The sequence below is a fragment of the Staurois parvus genome, unplaced genomic scaffold (assembly GCF_062004578.1).
Source record: "Staurois parvus isolate SC_StPar_1 unplaced genomic scaffold, SC_StPar_1.0 ptg000154l, whole genome shotgun sequence".
Taxonomy (NCBI): Eukaryota; Metazoa; Chordata; class Amphibia; order Anura; family Ranidae; genus Staurois; species Staurois parvus.
Window position 1 is genome coordinate 26,412,812 of NW_028317950.1, and position 20,674 is coordinate 26,433,485.

The 20,674-nt window shown below is 45.1% G+C and overlaps 1 protein-coding gene across 7 annotated transcripts in view; it reads right to left on the reverse strand.

Moving 5' to 3' along the window:
- The window catches only part of EHMT1 (euchromatic histone lysine methyltransferase 1), a 231,403-nt gene that overhangs the window by 113,362 nt on the left and 97,367 nt on the right, over positions 1-20,674 (reverse strand). For all 7 annotated transcript variants that reach the window (XM_089675302.1, XM_089675307.1, XM_089675300.1 and 4 more), the window contains exon 4: positions 16,863-17,034. In XM_089675302.1, the coding sequence (XP_089531428.1) occupies positions 16,863-17,034 (172 nt within the window). The remainder of the gene's footprint in view (positions 1-16,862; positions 17,035-20,674) is intronic.

A 20,674-nucleotide genomic window follows, 5' to 3' on the forward strand; every position in this document is an offset into this window, starting at 1 on the left:
AAACTCGAAAAATTAGAATATCGTGCAAAAGTTCATTTGTTTCAGTAATGCAACTTAAAAGGCGAAACTAATTTATGAGATAGATTCATTACATGCAAAGCAAGATAGTTCAAGCTGTGATGTGTCAAAATTATGATGATTATGGCTTACAGCTCATGAAAACCCCAAAATCCACAATCTCAGAAAATTACAATATTGTGAAAAGGTGCAATATTCTAGGCTCAAAGTGTCCCACTCTAATCAGCTAATTAAGCCATAACACCTGCAAAGGGTTCCTGAGCCTTTAAATGGTCTCTCAGTCTGGTTCAGTAGGAATCACAATCATGGGAAAGACTGCTGACCTGACAGTTGTGCAAAAAACCATCATTGACACCCTCCATAAGGAGGGAAAGCCTCAAAAGGTAATTGCAAAAGAAGTTGGATGTTCCCAAAGTGCTGTATCAAAGCACATTAATAGAAAGTTATGTGGAAGGGAAAAGTGTGGAAGAAAAAGGTGCACAAGCAGCAGGGATGACCACAGCCTGGAGAGGATTGTCAGGAAAAGGCCATTCAAAAGTGTTGGGGACTTCACAAGGAGTGGACTGAGGCTGGAGTCAGTGCATCAAGAGCAACCACACACAGATGGATCCTGGACATGGGCTTCAAATGTCGTATTCCTCTTGTCAAGCCGCTCCTGAACAACAAACAACATCAGAAGCGTCTTACCTGGGCTAAAGAAAAACAGACCTGGTCTGTTGCTCAGTGGTCCAAAGTCATCTTTTCTGATGAGAGCAACTTTTGCATCTCATTTGGAAACCAAGGACCCAGAGTATGGAGGAAGAATGGAGAGGCACACACTGCAAGATGCTTGAAGTCTAGTGTGAAGTTTCCATAGTCTGTGTTGATTTGGGGAGCCATGTCATCTGCTGGTGTTAGTCCACTGTGCTTCATTAAGTCCAGGGTCAACGCAGCCGTCTACCAGGAGATTTTGGAGCACTTCATGCTTCCTTCCGCAAAACGAGCTTTATGGGGATTCTGACTTCATTTTCCAGCAGGACTTGGCACCTGCCCACACTGCAAAAAGCACCAAAACCTGGTTCAATGATCGTGGGATTACTGTGCTTGATTGGCCAGCAAACTCGCCTGAACTGAACCCCATAGAGAATCTATGGGGCATTGCCAAGAGAAAGATGAGAGACATGAGACTGAACAATGCAGAAGAGCTAAAGGCCGCTATTGAAGCATCCTGGTCTTCCATAACACCTCAGCAGTGCCACAGACTGATAGCTTCCATGCAACGCCACATTGAGGCAGTAATTGCTGCAAAAGGGGCCCAAACCAAGTACTGAGTACATATGCATGCTTATAGTTTTCAGAGGTCCGATATTGTTCTATGTACAATCCTTGTTTTATTGATTGAATGTAATATTCTAATTTTCTGAGATTGTGGATTTGGGGTTTTCATGAGCTGTAAGCCATAATCATCACAATTATGACAAATCACGGCTTGAACTATCTTGCTTTGTATGTAATGAGTCTATCTCATATATTAGTTTCACCTTTTAAGTTGCATTACTGAAATAAATGAACTTTTGCACGATATTCTAATTTTTCGAGTTTCACCTGTATAAGTAGAATACCTGAAAAGTCTCACCCAAATATGGAATTGCACACTTAAAGATATAGGGATGCTGGCATTCATAAACAGGGTGTGACCACGTGGTTATTATCAATGGTGTAAACCTCCTGCGCTCTTAACTGAAAAAGTAATAATATAAATAACAGAGAGAAGCTGCTAACATCTAATCATATACCCAATGATCAAATGAACAAGATGAGAAAAAATGATGTAGTGCTACTCAAATGACAAATAAATCAATAAATATATCACATACCATAAACTCATATAAATACATATATAAATAAATGTGATAAATATAAAGTGACACAAAGTGCAAATATCATAAACATGACCTGATCCACATGGGATCTATGAACTATAGGTGTCTAACCGTGACCTGATCCTCTGGGGATCCTTTGTGAACAAACTGAATTATATTCCACCAAAGTGATGGTAATAATTGAAGTGTGTATACCAATACTTTCACCAAGTATGGTATATAAGTGAATTGATCCTAAATTGGATCTATACTGATGGTGGACACTCAAACAAAAAAGATAGAATAGTCCAAAATGGGACTAATATGTGAATATTGTCCAAAAGAGGACTCCAAATCAGGGAAAAACATGCATACATACAAGTGAACACTTCTATTATCGAATGTGCACACTCGCTTATTATCAGAAAAAAAATTGAAATAAAATACCCCCATAAAACATTTATCAACGCAAACACATAACTTGTGTTTAAAAAACAAATCAAAATAAATGCCACGTGACAATGCAAAATAAATAATAAACACGGAAGTGAAAATGTCCGTTTCACACTACATAGAAATAAACATGCAAAATAAACGCATGACACTAAAAACATATATATATATATATATATATATATATATATATATATATATATATATGTGTGTGTGTGAAGATAGTCCAAATTGGTGCTTTAACACCACGCAGTCCAATGCATAAACACTCGTGCCTGTGACTAGTGGATGTGCATAACCACAGAAGGATATCCACAGATAGCTGAAATACACGCTCACCTCCTTGCTTTGACCCACAAGAGTCAAAACACCTTTAGGATTACCAAACTGGATCCTCCTTGTACAGGATTCCTCTGTCACTCCGCAGCTCTCCCTGCCTCTCCCTGCAACGATCTCCCTCTCAGGAATATACGTAATGGTGGCGAAATCCTTCCTCAGGGCTCAGAGGAAATCACATGACGCAACGCGTAGGCATGCGATGATGCACTTCTGGTGCAGACGCCATTTTACTACACCCATGCAAGTACACCCAGAACATGAGGTTCTAAATGCTTGTTTATCCATGATTACATTGTGAGAGCAAAATTTGGAAGGCTTTGCACTATTCTGCATATAATAAAAGGTAATACACTATGGGAGGTTCTGCTTATGTTTTCTACTGAGATATTGGCTTATACCACACCTGTATACCTGGAGAGGATTTCGCCACCATTACGTATATTCCTGAGAGGGAGATCGTTGCAGGGAGAGGTGTGCAGTGACAGAGGAATCATGTACATGGAGGATCCAGTTTGGTGATCCTAAAGGTGTTTTGACTCGTGGGTCGAATCAAGAAGGTGAGCGGGTATTTCAGCTATCTGTGGATATCCTTCTGTGGTTATGCACGTCTACTAGGCACAGGCACGAGTGGTTATGCATTGGACTGCGTGGTGTTTAAGCACCAATTTGGACTTTCTTCACATATATATTTAGTTTTTTAGTATCATGCATTTATTTTGCATGTTTATTTCTATGTAGTGTGGCACGGACATTTTCACTTCCATGTTTATTATTATTTATTTTTCATTGTCACGTGGCATTTATTTTGGTTTGTTTTTAAACAAGTTATGTGTTTGCGTTGATATATGTTTGAGGGGGGTATTTTATTTCCTTTTTTTTTTCTGATAATAAGCGAGTGTGCACATTCGATAATAGAAGTGTTCACTTGTATGTATGTGCATTTTTCCCTGATTTGGAGTCCTCTTTTGGACAATATTCACATATTAGTCCCATTTTGAACTATTCTATCTTTTTTGTTTGAGTGTCCACCATCACTATAGATCCAATTTAGGATCAATTCACTTATATACCATACTTGGTGAAAGTATTGGTATACACACTTCAGTTATTACCATCACTTTGGTGGAATATAATTCATTTTGTTCACAAAGGATCCCCAGAGGATCAGGTCACGGTTAGACACCTATAGTTCATAGATCCCATGTGGATCAGGTCAGGTTTATGATATTTGCACTTTGTGTCACTTTATATTTATCACATTTATTTATATATGAATTTATATGAGTTTATGGTATATGATTTATTTATTGATTTATTTGTCATTTGAGTAGCACTACATCATTTTTTCTCACCATGTGGTTATTGTTTCCTTTTGAGAGGGAGGTGCACTTGAGGGAGCAGAACTCTGAGAAAGTGCATTTGAGGGAGCAAAGCCTTGTGAGAGGGGGTGCATTTGAGGGAGCAGAGCACTGTAAGAGAGGTGCTTTGGAGGGAGCAGAGCACAAAGTGGGGTGCATTTAAGTGAGTGGAGCACATTGAGAGGGGATGCTCTGGGGTGCCGACCATTGTGTGCAAGGTGGCGACAGGGGAAGATGAACAGGCACTTGGAAAGTAATGGATAAGAAAGGTTGACTGATCAGGGTGTTGGATCATTGTTTTTTAGTCTATTAGCCTATAGAGCAGATGAATGGGGGGTGCAAAGAGGAAGGTGGAGGAGAAATTTCTACTGAAGGCAGAATACCCCCCTGGCAAAATGTGAAATGGTTTCACATTTTGCCAGGGGGTATTCTACTGAGAAAACAAGACTCAGACTTGGCTTTTACTGCATATTATTAATGATAATAATGTAATTAGGTAAATGTGAAATACAGTGCACTCAAGATAAATGAGTACACCCCTTTTGAAAAGTAAGATTTTAATCAATATCTTGATGAACACAAGAAGAATTTTCAAAATGTTTACAAAACTGAGTTTTATAGAACATTTGTTTAGCTTATTACATGAAAAGAAGGTTAATAATATAACTTAAATGTCAAAATCTTCAGTTTTACTCAAATTGGTTGATGCAAAAATGACTACACCCCAGAACAAAAACTGTTACATCTAGTATTTTGTATGACCTCCATGATTTGTAAGGACAACACTGTAAGGGACCGCCCGGCGGTACTACTAGCACTCCACTGAATAGGCGTCCCCAGCGCACGGAGTCTAAGTCCCAGGGTGCTTGTTCACCAGGGCCCCTGATGGTGGGGATGGACTTGGAGCTCCCTGAGACCAGGTCGTGGCTACTGGGTGCGCCCGTCAGTGGTAGTAGTATGCGCAAGGGGCTCCCACGGGGAAGAGTCTGATGTGAGGAGGTCAGAAGACCCCACTGCACGGGATGGATGGATGGATGAGCAAGGTCAGACGGGCCGGGTCGGTAACAGAGAGGGCGGCAAGGTACAAGGCAGCGGGCATAGAATGGTCGGGTCACACGCCAGGTCAACAACAGCAGGTCAAATCCAATAGGGGGCATTCAGGAGAGAGGTCAGGCAAAGCAAGGGTCAGAATAGGAGAAAACAGCAAGGTCAGGTATAATCCGGGTCAATAACTTACAGGGTACAGGTTCACAGGATACAGGATGCAGGAAAGACCAGAAGGCACTGAATGACAGCTCAGGGTCGTTTAAATATCCCGCCCTGCGCTGCCATTGGTGCCCAGCGGGCGGCCGCGGCTTCTACTGCGCATGCGCGAACTCAAACGCCGCGGCCGGCCCGGACCCAGTGCTCGAGTCCCTGCGCCGGGCGGCAGACTGCGCCTGCGCCGGGACCAACGCGGCGGGGATCGAGGGGATCCCTGACATTGCCCCCCCCTACGGGCAACCTCCGGATGCCCACCCGATCTCTCCACCACGGGTGATCACGAAAGAACCTCCGGACAAGTCTGGGTGCATGGACATTATGGGCTGGTTCCCAAGAATTGTCCTCAGGACCATAGCCCTTCCATTTGATAAGGAATTTGGTCTGGCCTCCCCTCCTTCGACACTTCAGGATTGTTTCAACCTCAAACTCTTCTTCTCCTTCGACCGTTACCGCTTCCGGGGGTCTAGATTCCCGGTCAGGGAAGGCATCTGGGACCACTGGCTTCAGCAGGGACACATGAAAGACCGGGTGGATCTTGAGCGTGTCAGGGAGGGCGAGTTCGTAGGCTACTTCGTTAACCATCCGTTTAATGCAGAAGGGGCCTATAAATTTGGGTCCCAATTTCTTTGACGGGCAAAGCATCTTTAGATTGGACGTCGCCAGCCAAACCTTCTCCCCAGGCCGCAATACCAGATCTCCTCTCCGTTTCCTGTTGAATGCTTTCCTGTAGTCTTCCTGGGCCCGACTGATGGCCACTTGAAGCTTCTTATTGTTCGCAGCGAAGAACGATACCACATCTTGTGTTGCTGGTACTGGGCATTCCGACACCAAATCCGGGAGGAAGACTGGGTGAAAGCCATAGTTGGCAAAGAACGGGGACTGCCCTGTTGCTGAGTGGCGGGCGTTGTTATACGCAAATTCCGCTAAAGGAAGAAGTGGCAGCCAGTCATCTTGAGTAAACGAGGTATAGCATCTTAAGTATTGCTCCAAGGTCTGATTGGCCCTTTCGGTTTGACCGTTAGTTTGAGGGTGGAACGCAGAGGAGAGAGATAATTTGATGTCCAGGGCTTTGCACAGTGCCCTCCAGAATCTGGACGTGAACTGGACCCCTCGGTCCGAGACGATGTCTTCAGGGACCCCATGCAACCTGACTACCTCACGAATGAAGACTTGCGCGGTCTCGGCCGCCGAGGGGGTTTTCTTCAACGGGATGAAGTGGGCCATCTTGGACAAGCGGTCCACGACTACCAGGATTGCCGTGTGGTCTCGGGATGGCGGAAGCTCGACTATAAAGTCTAGTGAGATCTTTTGCCAAGGCCGTTCAGGAACAGGTAAGGGTCGCAGCAGACCCCAAACCTTGTTTCTTGCTGGCTTGTTCTTCTGGCAGGTGACACAGGACCTGACATAGCCCTTACAATCCTTAGCCATGTCTGGCCACCAGAATGAGCGTCGGAGAAGTTCCAGGGTCTTTTCTGGGCCAAAGTGCCCCGCCATTGGGTGGTCGTGGCAATGCCCCAAGACCAAGGTTCGGGTTTCTTCCGGCACCACAATTCGGTCTTCCCTCCATAGGAGTCCCCCTTGTTCCGGAGTGGCCCTCCGCCTGGGGTAGAGAAGTTTGTGGATGCCTCCATTAGCCTGGAACGAAGATCCGACTGAAGGGCCAAGAAGTTACCCGAGGACAGGATGGTGTCAGGTACTGGGGTCTCCTTGGCGTCTTCGTACATCCGTGATAACGCATCCGGCTTAGTGTTCTTTGATCCCGGCCGGTACGTAATGTGGAAGTTGAATCTCGAAAAGAATAGTGCCCATCTCGCCTGTCGCGGGCGTAGACGCTTGGCGGTTCTCAGATACTCTAGGTTCTTGTGGTCAGTAAATATTAAGATGGGGTGCACCGCACCTTCCAGCAGGTACCTCCATTCCTCTAACGCCGTTTTGATCGCTAGTAGCTCTCGATCACCGATATCATAGTTCCTCTCCGCTGGGGTCAGCTTCCGTGAGAAGAACGCTACAGGGTGGAGCAGTTCCTTGGTGCCTTTTCGTTGGGAGAGGATGGAGCCTACCGCATTCTCCGATGCATCTACCTCCAAGATATAGGGCAGAGCGGCGTCTGGGTGACCCAAAATGGGTGCCGAAGTGAACAGCTTCTTTAAGACTTCGAAAGCTCCCTGCGCTTCTGGTGTCCATCTGAATCGGGTTCCCAGCTTGGTTAGCTGAGTAATGGGGGAGACCAGACCCGAAAAGTTCTTGATGAACTTCGGGTAAAAATTTGCAAAGCCGATGAATCGTTGGACGCCTTTCCTATCTGTGGGTTCAGGCCAATCCAGTATTGCAGCGACCTTCTGGGGATCCATCGCGACCCCCGCGGTGGAGATAATCAGGCCCAAGAAGACAATGCTGGATTGTTCAAAACAACATTTTTCTGCCTTGGCGTACAACCCATGCTGCCGCAACCGCCCCAATACTTTTGCTACATGTATTCTGTGTTCCCCCAAAGACGGGGAGAAAATCAGAATGTCGTCTAAATAAACGATCACGAAGACATCCAGAAAGTCCCTAAAAATATCATTCATAAAGTGTTGAAAAGTGACCGGAGCATTGCAAAACCCGAACGGCATGACCAGATATTCAAAATGACCGAAGCGGGTGCGGAAGGCCGTCTTCCACTCGTCCCCCTCCCTTATGCGAATCAAGTTGTTAGCCCCCCTCAGATCCAGCTTGGTAAAAACCACTGCTGACTTTAAACTTTGGAACAGCTCAGGTACTAATGGTAGTGGGTAACGGTTTTTTATCGTGACCCTGTTCAATTCCCTGTAATCGATACATGGCCTTAAGGTTTTGTCCTTCTTTTCAACAAAGAAGATTCCCGCCCCCGCCGGTGAGGTGGAGTGGCGGATGAACCCCTTCTGGAGGCTGTCCTCGATATATTCCTTTAGGGCCCCCAATTCGGGCTCTGAAAGGGGGAAGATTCGCCCAAAAGGAATTTCTGAGCCGGGTAACAGGTCAATGGGGCAGTCATAAGGGCGGTGGGGGGGTAGAGTATCAGCTCCCCGTTTGCTGAACACATCTAAAAACCCATGGTAGACCGCAGGGATTACTTGTTTTAATTCAGCTTCCCCCTCAGAGCACAGGAGGATTTGGGGGGCCCCCGGGCCCGAAGTGCGGCAGTATATCCGACAGTATGGGGAAGGGAACGTGATTACTCCGGTCTCCCAGTCAATCTGGGGGTTATGGGCCCATAACCATGGGAGCCCCAGAATGACTGGGAAGAGGGGTGAAGCTATAGCATCCAGGCGGAGGAATTCCTGGTGCTGGCCGGCAATGACAGTGGTGATGGAGGGGGTTTCCTGGTTCACTACCCCCGATTTTATTCGGGAACCGTCGGCCAAATAAATATTGAACCCCTTCTGTTTCAATTGAAGGGGAATACCCTGCTGGTGAGCAAAATTAATATCCACGAAGCAGCTGCATGCCCCAGAGTCAATTATGGCCGATACTTCCACGGTCCTTTCTGGAAGCTGAAAGGAAAGGGGTACCACTAAGTATTGGGATGGACCAACATTGCCAATGGATAAGGAAGAAGAGGTGCACTTACTCCGTTTCTGCGGGCAGGAACGCGCCATATGACCAGCTTCGCCACAATAGAGGCACAGGTTCTGGGATCGTCTGCGCAGATGTTCCTCTGGGGATAGTTTAGGCCGTGCCAGGCCGAGCTGCATGGGTTAGGGGTTATCTCCAGGTGGCCGGTTTTGGACGACTGGCCTAGGTGTTTGACTGGGACCCTGAAATGATCCCCAGGGATTTCCATGACCCTGGCCGGACCTCTCAAACCTGCGTTCCCGCAGTCTACGGTCAATTTTAATGGTCAGTGCTATTAAGTCCTCTAAAGTCTCAGGTACCTCCACCCGGGCGAGCTCGTCTTTCAGGCCATCTGATAGGCCAATACGGAACTGATGCAGGAGTGCGAACTCGTTCCAGCGAGTATCCCCCATCCATCGCCTAAATTCAGCTGCGTACTCCTCCGCCGCTCGGCGGCCTTGCCGGAGCGTGTACAGAGTAGCTTCAGCAGAAGCTGCCCGCTGTGGGTCATCATAAAGGATGGCCATAGCATCAAAAAAACTGTCAACCGAACTGAGGCGAGGGTCGTTTTTTCCCCGTAATCGATGGGCCCAGTCTTGGGGTTCACCCTGCAGGAGGGAGATAACGAACCCCACCTTCACGGATTCAGTCACGAAGGTTCGGGGTTGTAGCTCAAAATAGAGGAGGCAGGACTCGCGGAATGATCTAAAACGTGTGCGGTCCCCGTGGAAACGTTCCGGTAAGGGTACTCGGGGGTTGGCCGCCGGGAGTGGTGCGGATGCCCCAGACACCAGCACAGGGGCTGCTACAGCTGGAGATGTGGGGACCGCGGCCTGTGGGGCGGGAGCGGATATAGTGCAGGCCTGGAATTGAGTTTCAATCCGCTGACATCTATCCTGCAGGGCCGATACGGTCTGTGTCAAATTGGACAGGTGCCTGCAGATCTCCTCCAGCGGCGAGGGACCTCCTCTAGACTCAGTCATGGCCTTCTGGTACTGTAAGGGACCGCCCGGCGGTACTACTAGCGCTCCACTGAATAGGCGTCCCCAGCGCACGGAGTCTAAGTCCCAGGGTGCTTGTTCACCAGGGCCCCTGATGGTGGGGATGGACTTGGAGCTCCCTGAGACCAGGTCGTGGCTACTGGGTGCGCCCGTCAGTGGTAGTAGTATGCGCAAGGGGCTCCCACGGGGAAGAGTCTGATGTGAGGAGGTCAGAAGACCCCACTGCACGGGATGGATGGATGAGCAAGGTCAGACGGGCCGGGTCGGTAACAGAGAGGGCGGCAAGGTACAAGGCAGCGGGCATAGAATGGTCGGGTCACACGCCAGGTCAGCAACAGCAGGTCAAATCCAATAGGGGGCATTCAGGAGAGAGGTCAGGCAAAGCAAGGGTCAGAATAGGAGAAAACAGCAAGGTCAGGTATAATCCGGGTCAATAACTTACAGGGTACAGGTTCACAGGATACAGGATGCAGGAAAGACCAGAAGGCACTGAATGACAGCTCAGGGTCGTTTAAATATCCCGCCCTGCGCTGCCATTGGTGCCCAGCGGGCGGCCGCGGCTTCTACTGCGCATGCGCGAACTCGAACGCCGCGGCCGGCCCGGACCCAGTGCTTGAGTCCCTGCGCCGGGCGGCATACTGCGCCTGCGCCGGGACCAACGCGGCGGGGATCGAGGGGATCCCTGACAAACATCAAGTCTTCTAGGCAGGAAATGAACAAGCTGGCGACATATTGCAACATCGATCTTCTATTCTTCAAAAATGACCTTTTTAGTGCCATCATCCACATACAGAAAGAATGAATAAGGTAAATCAAACAGTGTTTGTTTAGTATCATTTTAGGCTTTGATTCACATATATGAGAATTTGGATATGTTTTGAACCATTCTCATATGTGCGGGCCTGCCAGGAGTGCGATTTAAAAATGAGTCCTGAGCGTTTTTCAGTCCAGTTCAGATGTGATTGCCAATCTCATACACTAACAATTCGCACTGGAACCAATGAACAAAATCACACCAGGCAGGGATTTAAAATCGCACTGCAAACTGGCCCGCACATATGTGAACCCAGTCTTAGACCTGGGCTTCAACAGACAGGTTGTTAAAACCAGCGACTGAAAAGCAGGATAAAAAAAAAGACAGCAGGTCTGGCCTGTTAGGAAGAGGTCAGAGGTCGTATCACTGTATTGCATGTCTGTGTACCAGATTCTTCTGGGCCAGTTTGGTGCAATGAGAATCGCCACCTTCCTCTCTTGCTCCATTTTGCAGGACAAGTAAGGCAACATTCAAACTAGAGGAAAAGCATAAATTAGCCTGAACCTTTAATGACAGAGTATCCTTGGTTCTGGCCACACACGCAGTTAATTTGGTGTTGAATCTGGAGGTCAGAACATCCATGTCCAAGGTTGAAAATGTCAGGGTGAAGGGCCCATTTCCTGTAAACCAGGCGGTGATGGCTGAAGTAATCTGCTTTCCAGTTCCAACTGTCCACTCCTTGGATGTGAACAGCAGAGATCATAGGACAGTGTTTCTCCATTCATGAGATGATTAGGCATGCCCGTTTTAAGGTAGCATAGCTCCTGGCACCACCATAGTGATTGATATAGGCAGGTGACATTGCCTGAATGTGTGTCCTTGCAGAAAGCAGTCCAGTGGTACAGAACTTGCTCTGAACTCCAACCCACTGATGGAGAGCTTGGCTTTCTCCGGTGACCATGTTCCCCAAACAGTGAAGGATTTGAACACTCCTTCCCAGCTTGAGTAACTAACATCTGTTTTTATCACCTTTACGTGGAGTGGCAGGAACTACTGCCTCATTGTCAAGGCTGAGTTGGAGATCCATCACACTAGGGAATTTCTTGCTTGGCTGACTAGGAGCATAGATAGGATGACAAAGGGAGCATATTTGTTCCATGCCACCAACATGTTGTGTTTGAGAGTTTGAGAGATTTGGAATAAAACTGAGCAAATGGGACAGCCTTGAAGGAGGCCACCATGAGACCCAGATCCCTCATGGAGAATCTCCCAGAGGCGCATCTCGGATCTCAAGTTTTCTCTCTGGAAAGAAGAGTTTTGCTTGATCTGTGTCAAGAATTGGCCCAAAGTATTCGACGCAAAGAAAAAGCTGAAGAGCAGGTTTTTGGAAGTTGAGCACTCAGTCGAAAGGCTGAAAAAACTGAATTGTCCTGTGGAGGTGAGCAGCTGGCTGAAAGGGAGAGGAGACCTTCAGAAGAAGGTCGTCTAAATAATGTGATCTGGATGCCCTGCGTTCTTGGGCATTATGTACACTAGGTACTAAAAACATACTGTTTAACCACTTGCCCTCCAGATGATTTACCCCCCTTCCTGACCAGGCCAATTTTTGCGACACAGCACTGACTTATTTTAACTGTCAACTGCACGGTTATGCAACTCTGTACGTAAATTAAATATATGTGCTTTTTTTCCCACAAATAGAGCTTTCTTTCGGTGGTAATTTGATCACTTGTGCATTTTTTTTTTGTGCTATAAACAAAAAAGACCCGACAATTTTGTAAAAAAAAATATATTTTTTACTTTTTGCTATAAAACATATCTAGTAAAAACAATTTAAACTAGAAAAGCTACAATTTCTGGGGAAATTGTGTGAAGTGTTCTTGCCTCCACCAGTAGTCTACAACTGGAGTGGGCGTAGTAACTTGGTGGAGTGGCTTGAGTAACTGTTGTGTGGTTGGAGTGGCTGGAGTAACTGTGAAAAGGTCACTGGGCGGCGTGAGTTGCAAACAAATGGTCATATTATGAAAACTATCAGGGCTATGGCTTAGCTGTGGCAGCAGGGATAGCTGAACGTTTTGATATAAGATTTGTGTAGGTGGGCTTGAAAATGAGGGAGTGATGGCAGTTTAGAAATCATGTCCTGATTTTTCAGCTCACACTCTAGCTTTTGTCAGCTCCCACTCTAGTTTTGAACATAGCGCCATTCATTCCTATGGGGCCAATTTCACCACAAAAACAGCGATATTTCGTGAACCATTAGGCGAAACGTTCCACCAAGTAATAGCACACCAATCAGGAACAATCTGCACGTTTTGGTATATTGCGGTCTATGTAGTGTAAAAACTGTGGGAGGAGTTAGGGTGGTAAATTTGGCTAATTTATAATAAGAATAAGAACTACAAAAGCTACAATTTCTGGGGAAATTGTGTGAAGTGTTCTTGCCTCCATCAGTAGTCTACAACTGGAGTGGGCGGAGTAACGTGGTGGAGTGGCTTGAGTAACTGTTGTGCGGTTGGAGTGGCTGGAGTAACTGTGAAAAGGTCAATGGGTGGCGTGAGTTGCAAACAAATGGTCATATTGTGAAAACTATCAGGACTATGGCTTAGCCGTGGACATTTTTAGTGGCAGCAGGGATAGCTGAACGTTTTGATATAAGATTCGTGTAGGTGGGCTTGAAAATGAGGGAGTGATGGCAGTTTAGAAATCATGTCCTGATTTTTCAGCTCACATTCTAGCTTTTGTCAGTTCCCACTCTAGTTTGAACATTCCACCATTCATTCCACAAAGTAATAGCACACCAATCGGGAACAATCCGCACGTTTCGGTATATTACTGTCTATGTAGTGTAAAAACTGTGGGAGGAGTTAGGGTGGTAAATTTGGCTATAATAATAAGAATATATATGTGAGATAACAGTAAGTGGTCTTGCCATGCAAGAACACTTAATAAGAATATATATGTGAGTCAACAGTAAGTGGTCTTTCATGCAAGAACACCTACTAATCAAATTTCATCATAAATTTAGGCCAAAATGTATCCTGCTACGTCTTTTGCTAAAAAAACAAAAAAAAACAAATACATGTAAATTATTTTGTTTACGTGAAAGTTATAGCGTCTACAAATGGCGGTATATATACTGGAATTTTTTTTTTTTTTATACTAGTAATGGTGGTGATCAGGGGCTTATAGCAGGACTGCGGCGGGCATTCTGCAACTGGGGGGAACTAACTGCCACTGACATCCCAATGACACTAATAAAGTGATCAGTGCTAATAAAAAGCACTGACACTGTAGTAAGGACACTGGGCAGGAAGGGGTTAACACATGGGGCGATCAAAGGATTAACTGTGTGCTTTTATTAGGGAAACATACTACTGTGTATTTCTCAGCTGTGCAGAGAAATACACAGCAGCATGTTACTGCTGGCAGCAGAGAGACCTGTGTTCTTTATGAGGTCGTCCAGAAGAGGACAACTGCTCTGTTGAATGTGGGTACTGTAAAAAGGTTTGAATAAAATCCTTTGAAATTGTGCTAAAGGCACCCCTTCAATGGCAAAAGGGCTTTAGGGAAGACTTGGTGGGCTTCATGGGCAAAGTCTTGTGCCGAAAGGAAGGGCTAAACTTAGGCTTAGAAGTTGAAACCTGGGTAGTGTTGAGGTGCTCAGAGTTTTGAAGAAGTAGAGGATCCTGAGGAATCGGATTTTGAAACTTGCTGTTGTGGAAGATGAACCCTTCCTCCTGAGACATCTTTGATGAATTTGTCATGTGCTTTACCAAAGAGATGTCCTCCTTCAAAAGGGCATACATGTGAGGTGTCTTTTCAGGCAGCTTAAGCTGAGCAGGCTTTGAGCCACGAGACACTGCACATGTGAATGTAACACGTGTCCTAACGTGTTCTAGGACATCCACATAAGAGCACAGCAGAAGGTAATGCTGTAATTGTTAAGTTTAAGCCGTGTCTCAGCCTTTTTCAGTCAAGGCACTCTTAAATTTTGCACAAATCTCAAGGCACAAAATTTTAAAATTTAAACTAATATTTTACATAATGGATCAGCATCCACAACATTAGAGGTGGTTTTATTCCTCCAACTTTTTACACTGGTATTGACCAGTATGCTAGAGTTTCCCTTCTCCCTCAGTTTCTCCCCTCTCTGCTAATGTGATGCCAGGGCTGACAGAGGGGACGGGGAGGAGCAAACAAAAATGCCATGCAGGTGCCTGATGATCTCCTTCTCAACCGATGATGTCATTGGTTGTTAGGATGCCAGTGGCTGGCCCTCACAATGCCCAAGGCTGTGATGCTGCACAATAACAGCCTGCAGCTTTCTGTAACAAAATGGCGGGTTTAATCCACTCATGCTTTTTGACTATTTTCTTGCAATTTGTGGCACTTTTTAGGCTTTTAGCCAAGGCACCCAGCTAAAAAAGGATAAGTTAAAGTATGATCCTGGAATACAAGATCATGTTAGTTGTTCATTGTCCTAGTCCAGTTAGCTGGGGTTTGGCAAACAATAATGGCAGCACTGGGCCTGCAAGTGAATAAAAACTTTAAGAGCATCTCAAACTTCCAATTCGCAAAATAATTTGAAGTAAGGAACATGTTCAGTTGGTACAGTGAGATATTTGTTTAAAACGAAGACAGTAGGGTCTAGTACCAGAACAGAGCACTTTTTTGTGAACCCTTTTTCACTGGGTGGAGATCAGCACTGACTTTCAGAGGAGTGACATTTTTTTTGTATTGAACCAAAAGTCATAAATTGCCCATTCTGCATGTTCATGAATGGGGGATGTCTTCTTTTTTTTTAAACTTACCCACTCTCTTTTTACCCAAACTGGCATTGCAAGGTGGGGGGAGAAGGGTGACAATACCGAGACTGTTGCACAGAGCAGAGGTGAGCAAACATACTGCATGAGAAATCTTCCACAGCTTCCTCTAACATTGCTTCCAGGTCCTCTTCATTCCCTTCTAGATCTGCCTTTTCTAGGATGGGCATATCGGGATACGACTGACAGAGACATTGAAGCTAGAGAATTAGCCTGGCGTTTTCGAGCCCTGGATAGTGATGGATGTAATAAAGCCATATGTTGTCTGAGGAATGGTGACGTAGTTGCAGAAAAGTCTGCCTTAGATAGGTAGGGTGCAAGCTGTGTGCCTTACAGCTAGAATCAGATGCAGATACTGGTGTTAAAACCAGGTCCTGCTCCAGTGCAAGTGAAGCATCCTTACTATGAGGTGGAGTGTTGTGGGTGCCTTTGACAGAGTGAATGTTTGCCTGAGTTTTTGCAATGGCTCACTTGATTTCTGTCACTGCTACAGGTATTCTCCCTTGTGGAGTACTCACAGAGTATGGAGCAGAAATGGGGTAAGCATGCCCGAGAAGTAGTACACAGCAACCCAGGTGCAGACAACGCTGTAGCAAAGTCTTGTTGCAAAAATCACAGGAGTAAGCATCCGAGTGCCCTCTAAGGGGCTCTAGGCAGAAGTAGGAGTAAAGAGTGCAACCTGTGATGTGATGTAACACCTGGTAATCTGAGACTAAGTTCTAAGTGGCTGCATTTTAGCATCAAGTTTGAAAAGTTTACACTGTAAAAGTGAAAACATTCCAAACACAGTCCTGGTTTCCTGACAGCTAAAAATGTGAGAATTGTGGGGCTACAGTAATGGTTAGAGATACAGGACCACCCTGTCTTACCCATCCATGTCGCTGGTCCCTATACAGAGTCCAGGCTTCATGCATCATGGTGGGCATACCTCCAGAAGGGCCTTCAGGGTCTTGGTTTCATAGGAATTGGTCAGTGCCCTGGACCTGTATAGCACCCACATTGAACACAGTGCTGGAATAAACATCCATGCAGGATCTAGTGCCTGAAGCAACACTTCTGGCCAGCTCCACTGTATGGATTCCAGGTACATATCCCAAGGTTGCACTAACCTGGATGCACGGTTTCTATTGTTGTATTCATAGACTGTGATGAGTTGATTGAGAATCCGCAAAAAGAATAAACTAGTTAAGCCTAGAGTGATTTCTTCATAAGGGAGAAGAGGCCATTCACCTTAGAACAATAGCAAAAAAACTGAGGACTCACAAAGTGGGATACGGTTATAGGAGAAATGCCCACTGTCCAGTCACCTGACGGTACCAGCCTGTAACCCAGAGTCTTTGAATATTCAGCCTGGGCACTATGCTGTACAATTAAAATGTTTATTTGTAAACAAGGAATTTATAAAAACACAGTCCTTCCTCTATAAAAAGTCTTACCAGACTGAGCTTTTGCCAGTGCCATGCTGCTCTGACCCTGAGGTAGAAGCTCTTGTAGTGCATTGGACTGAGGCTGCGATGAAGGATTTGCAACCTCCAAACTATTTTTGGGTGTGCTTTCTTCCTTGGCTTCCTCTTGTTCTGTCAATTCCTGGGAGTCTTTATGTTGAGGCTTGAACACAAAAAGGGAAGATTTTTCATGAGGAAAAAAAAAATACCAAATAAAAAAAGGACATTTGCTCCTATTCCAATTCTCTGCTGCTTGAGGCAGCATCACACAGAACCAAACAAATATTACATTTGATAGATGTCTTAGCCTGGTTAAAAAAATACAGTTATTTAACACAGAAAGGGTACTAATCCTCTTTTATCACTGGATAGTCACTGGATAAAGAGAGATGTACTGTAATATTTAGGCAATATTTGGGCTAACAACTTGCAACTACACAGTGCATCCAGAAAGTATTCAGAGCGCTTAAATTTTTCCACATTTTATGTTACAGTCTTATCCCAAAATGGATTAAATTCATTTTTTTCCTCAACATTCAACAAACAATACCCCATAACAACGCAAAAGAAATTTGTTTTGAAATCTTTGCAATTAAAAATTAAAAAAAAAACATGTACATAGGTATTCACAGCCTTTGCCATGACACTCAAAATCGAACTCTGGTGCACCCTGTTCCCACTGATCATCCTTGAGATGTTTCCACAACTTGATTGGAGTCCACCTGTGGAAATTCAGTTGATTGGACATGATTAGGAAAGGCATAAACCTGTCTATATAAGGTCCCACAGTTAACAGTACATGTCAGAGCACAAATCAAGCCATGAAATCCAAGGAATTGTCCGTAGACCTCCGAGACAGGATTGTATCAAGCCACAGATCTGGGGAAGGGTACAAAAAATTTCTGCAGCATTGAAGCTCCCAATGCGCACAGTGGCCTCCATCATCCGTAAATGGAAGAAGTTTGGAACCACCAGGAATCTTTGTAGAGCGGGCCGTCCAGCCAAAATGAGCAATCGAGGGAGAAGGGCCTTAGCCAGGGAGGCAACCAAGCACCCGATGGTCACTCTGAAACAGCTCCAGCATTTCTCTGTGGAAAGAGGAGAACCTTTCAGAAGAACAACCATCTCTGCAGCACTCCACCAATCAGGCCTGTATGGTAGAGTGGCCAGACAGAAGCCACTCCTCAGTAAAAGACAAATGGCAGCCTGTCTGGACTTTGCCAATAGGCACCTGTGGGACTCTCAGACCATGAGAATCAAAGCTCTCTGGTCTGATGAAAGATTGAATCTGTGGCCCGAATGCCAAGTGTCATGTTTGGAGGAAACCAGGCACTGCTCTCCACCTGGCCAATACCATCCCTACAGTGAAGCATGGTGGTGGCAGCATTATGCTGTGGGGATGCTTTTCAGCGGCAGCAACTGAGAGACTAATCAGGATCAAAGGAAATATGAATGCAGCAATGTACAGAGACATCCTTGATGAAAACCTAATCCAGAGCGCTCTGGACCTTAGACTGGGGGACGGTTCATCTTTCAACAGGAAAACGACCCTAAGCACACAGCCCACATAACAAAGGAGTGGCTAAAGGCCAAAAAAGGAGTGGCTACGGGCCAACTCTGTGAATGTCCTGGAGTGGCCCAGCCAGAGCCCAGCCTTGAACCCGATTGGAGAGATCTGAAAATGGCTTTGCACCTACATTCCCCATCCAACCTGATGGAGCTTGAGAGGTACTGCAAAGAAAAATGGGAGAATTGTCCAAAAATAGGTGTGCCAAGATTGTAGCATCATACTCAAAACGACTTGAGGCTGTAATTGGTGCTAAAGGTGCTTCAACAAAAGTATTGAGCAAAGGCTGTGAATATTTATGTGGTTTGACATGTGGTCCAATTTCTTGGACTTCATGGCTTGGTTTGTGCTCTGACATGCACTGTTAACTGTTGGACCTTACATAGACAGGTTTATGCCTTGCCTAATCATGTTCAATCAACTGAATTTCCCACAGGTGGACTCCAATCAAGTTGTGGAAACATCTCAAGGATGATCAGTGGGAACAGGATGCACCAGAGCTTAATATTGAGTGTCATGGCAAAGGCTGTGAATACTTATGTACATGTGGTTTTTTCCCGTTTTTTATTTTTAATAAATTGCAAAGATTTCAAAACGAACTTCTTTCATGTTGTCATTATAGGGTATTGTGTGTAGAATGTTGAGGAAAAAAATGAATTCAATCCATTTTGGAATAAGGCTGTAACATAACAAAATGTGGCAAAACTTAAGTGCTGTGAATACTTTCTGGATGCACTGTAGATGGACCTGTTTGTGCTATAAAAGCATTTCTTGATGATCAGTTGAATAAATAGCTCTATTTAATTAAGCTATATTGGTGCAAAAACAGAAGCTCTAAATGTATAGTTAGACAAATGGTTCTGTATGTTGTCTGTATCTGGGCTATAAACCAGCAGTTCTGGATAAACCATTGGATAAATCACTGTATATTATGGCTGCACCTGAGCCTATAAATCATTAGCCAAAAATGTATGGTTGGATAAATTGCTCAATATTTAGGTTGTATTTGTTCTAAAAACTAGAGGTACTGAATGGACAGCTTGATAAACGGCTCAACTGTATATTTATGCTTTCCTTTCAAATCGTTACCATTGTAATAGCAATACAAATGTTATTTTTGATAATTCAATACACGCTTACTTGAAAAATTTCTTTTCATTTGTCAGAACTGCCTGCTTGCCAGCCATCTCTTCCAGCGGCTTCTTGGATTCCTTTATAGCTGCTTTGTGTGGTTTACTTTTGTTTTGTAAGGACTACATATCCCATATTACATTGCTGCCTGCAAGCAGTAATGTCACATGTGGGACTTCTTCTGTACAAACCATCTCCTAAATTGCCTCTTCAGAAGCTCTTTGACATACAGCAGTGCATATCCTCAGTGTGCAGTGAGCATATGCCACTGACTTAAGTAAATGTGTGAGATTGTTCAAAAAGTAAACTTACATACTTAAAGATTATTCTGATCAAAATAAGTAGGCTAGAAGATTAAATGTTGAAATAGATACACTAAATTGACTGTAAAAGGTAGAAGGTTTTTTTTACCTTACTGTATTCTATTCAGGAAGGTAAAAAAAAACTTCAGCATGCAGTTTCCCCTGCAGCCCTTTCTCAATACATACAGAGTCCAATCTCAATCCAGCGATGTGCACGAGAGACGAGGCTCTGCCACTCCTCATTGGCTCAAATACAGCAGCAGAAACCATTGGCTCCCGCTGTCAATCAGAGCCAGTGACAAGGGTGTGGGACAAAACCCTGATTTGTCTTATGAACACACAGTGTAGAGCTCAGGAGCGAGGTCACACGAGTGCTCCCATAGCAGGTGGGGGAATGACAGCACTTACATTTTTCTTCTTTTTTAAATTCTATTAATTACACGACCAACATCCTTTGAGATGGCAATAAGCAAGACAGCTCCTCTCTATGGAGAGATCTGGGGTCTATTAGATCCCAGATCTCTCCTCTGCCCTGAACCAATATACGTTTGACCAGATGCTTTACAAGCCACTAACTGCTTGTAAACTTCAAACTGAAACCAAAAGTGATTTAATATTCATTGCTTCCAGTTCCTTACATCCCAGAGGGGAGGCGGGAACGGATGTACCTTTTTTTTCCCTCTGAGTGCACCAGGGATACAAGTGATGGCAGTACTTAGCTCCCTGATCAAACGGGGGAGTCTGATAAAGGCGGTGGAAGGGGAATCCCTTTCATGCCCTGTAGAAGAGATTAAGTGGCTGAA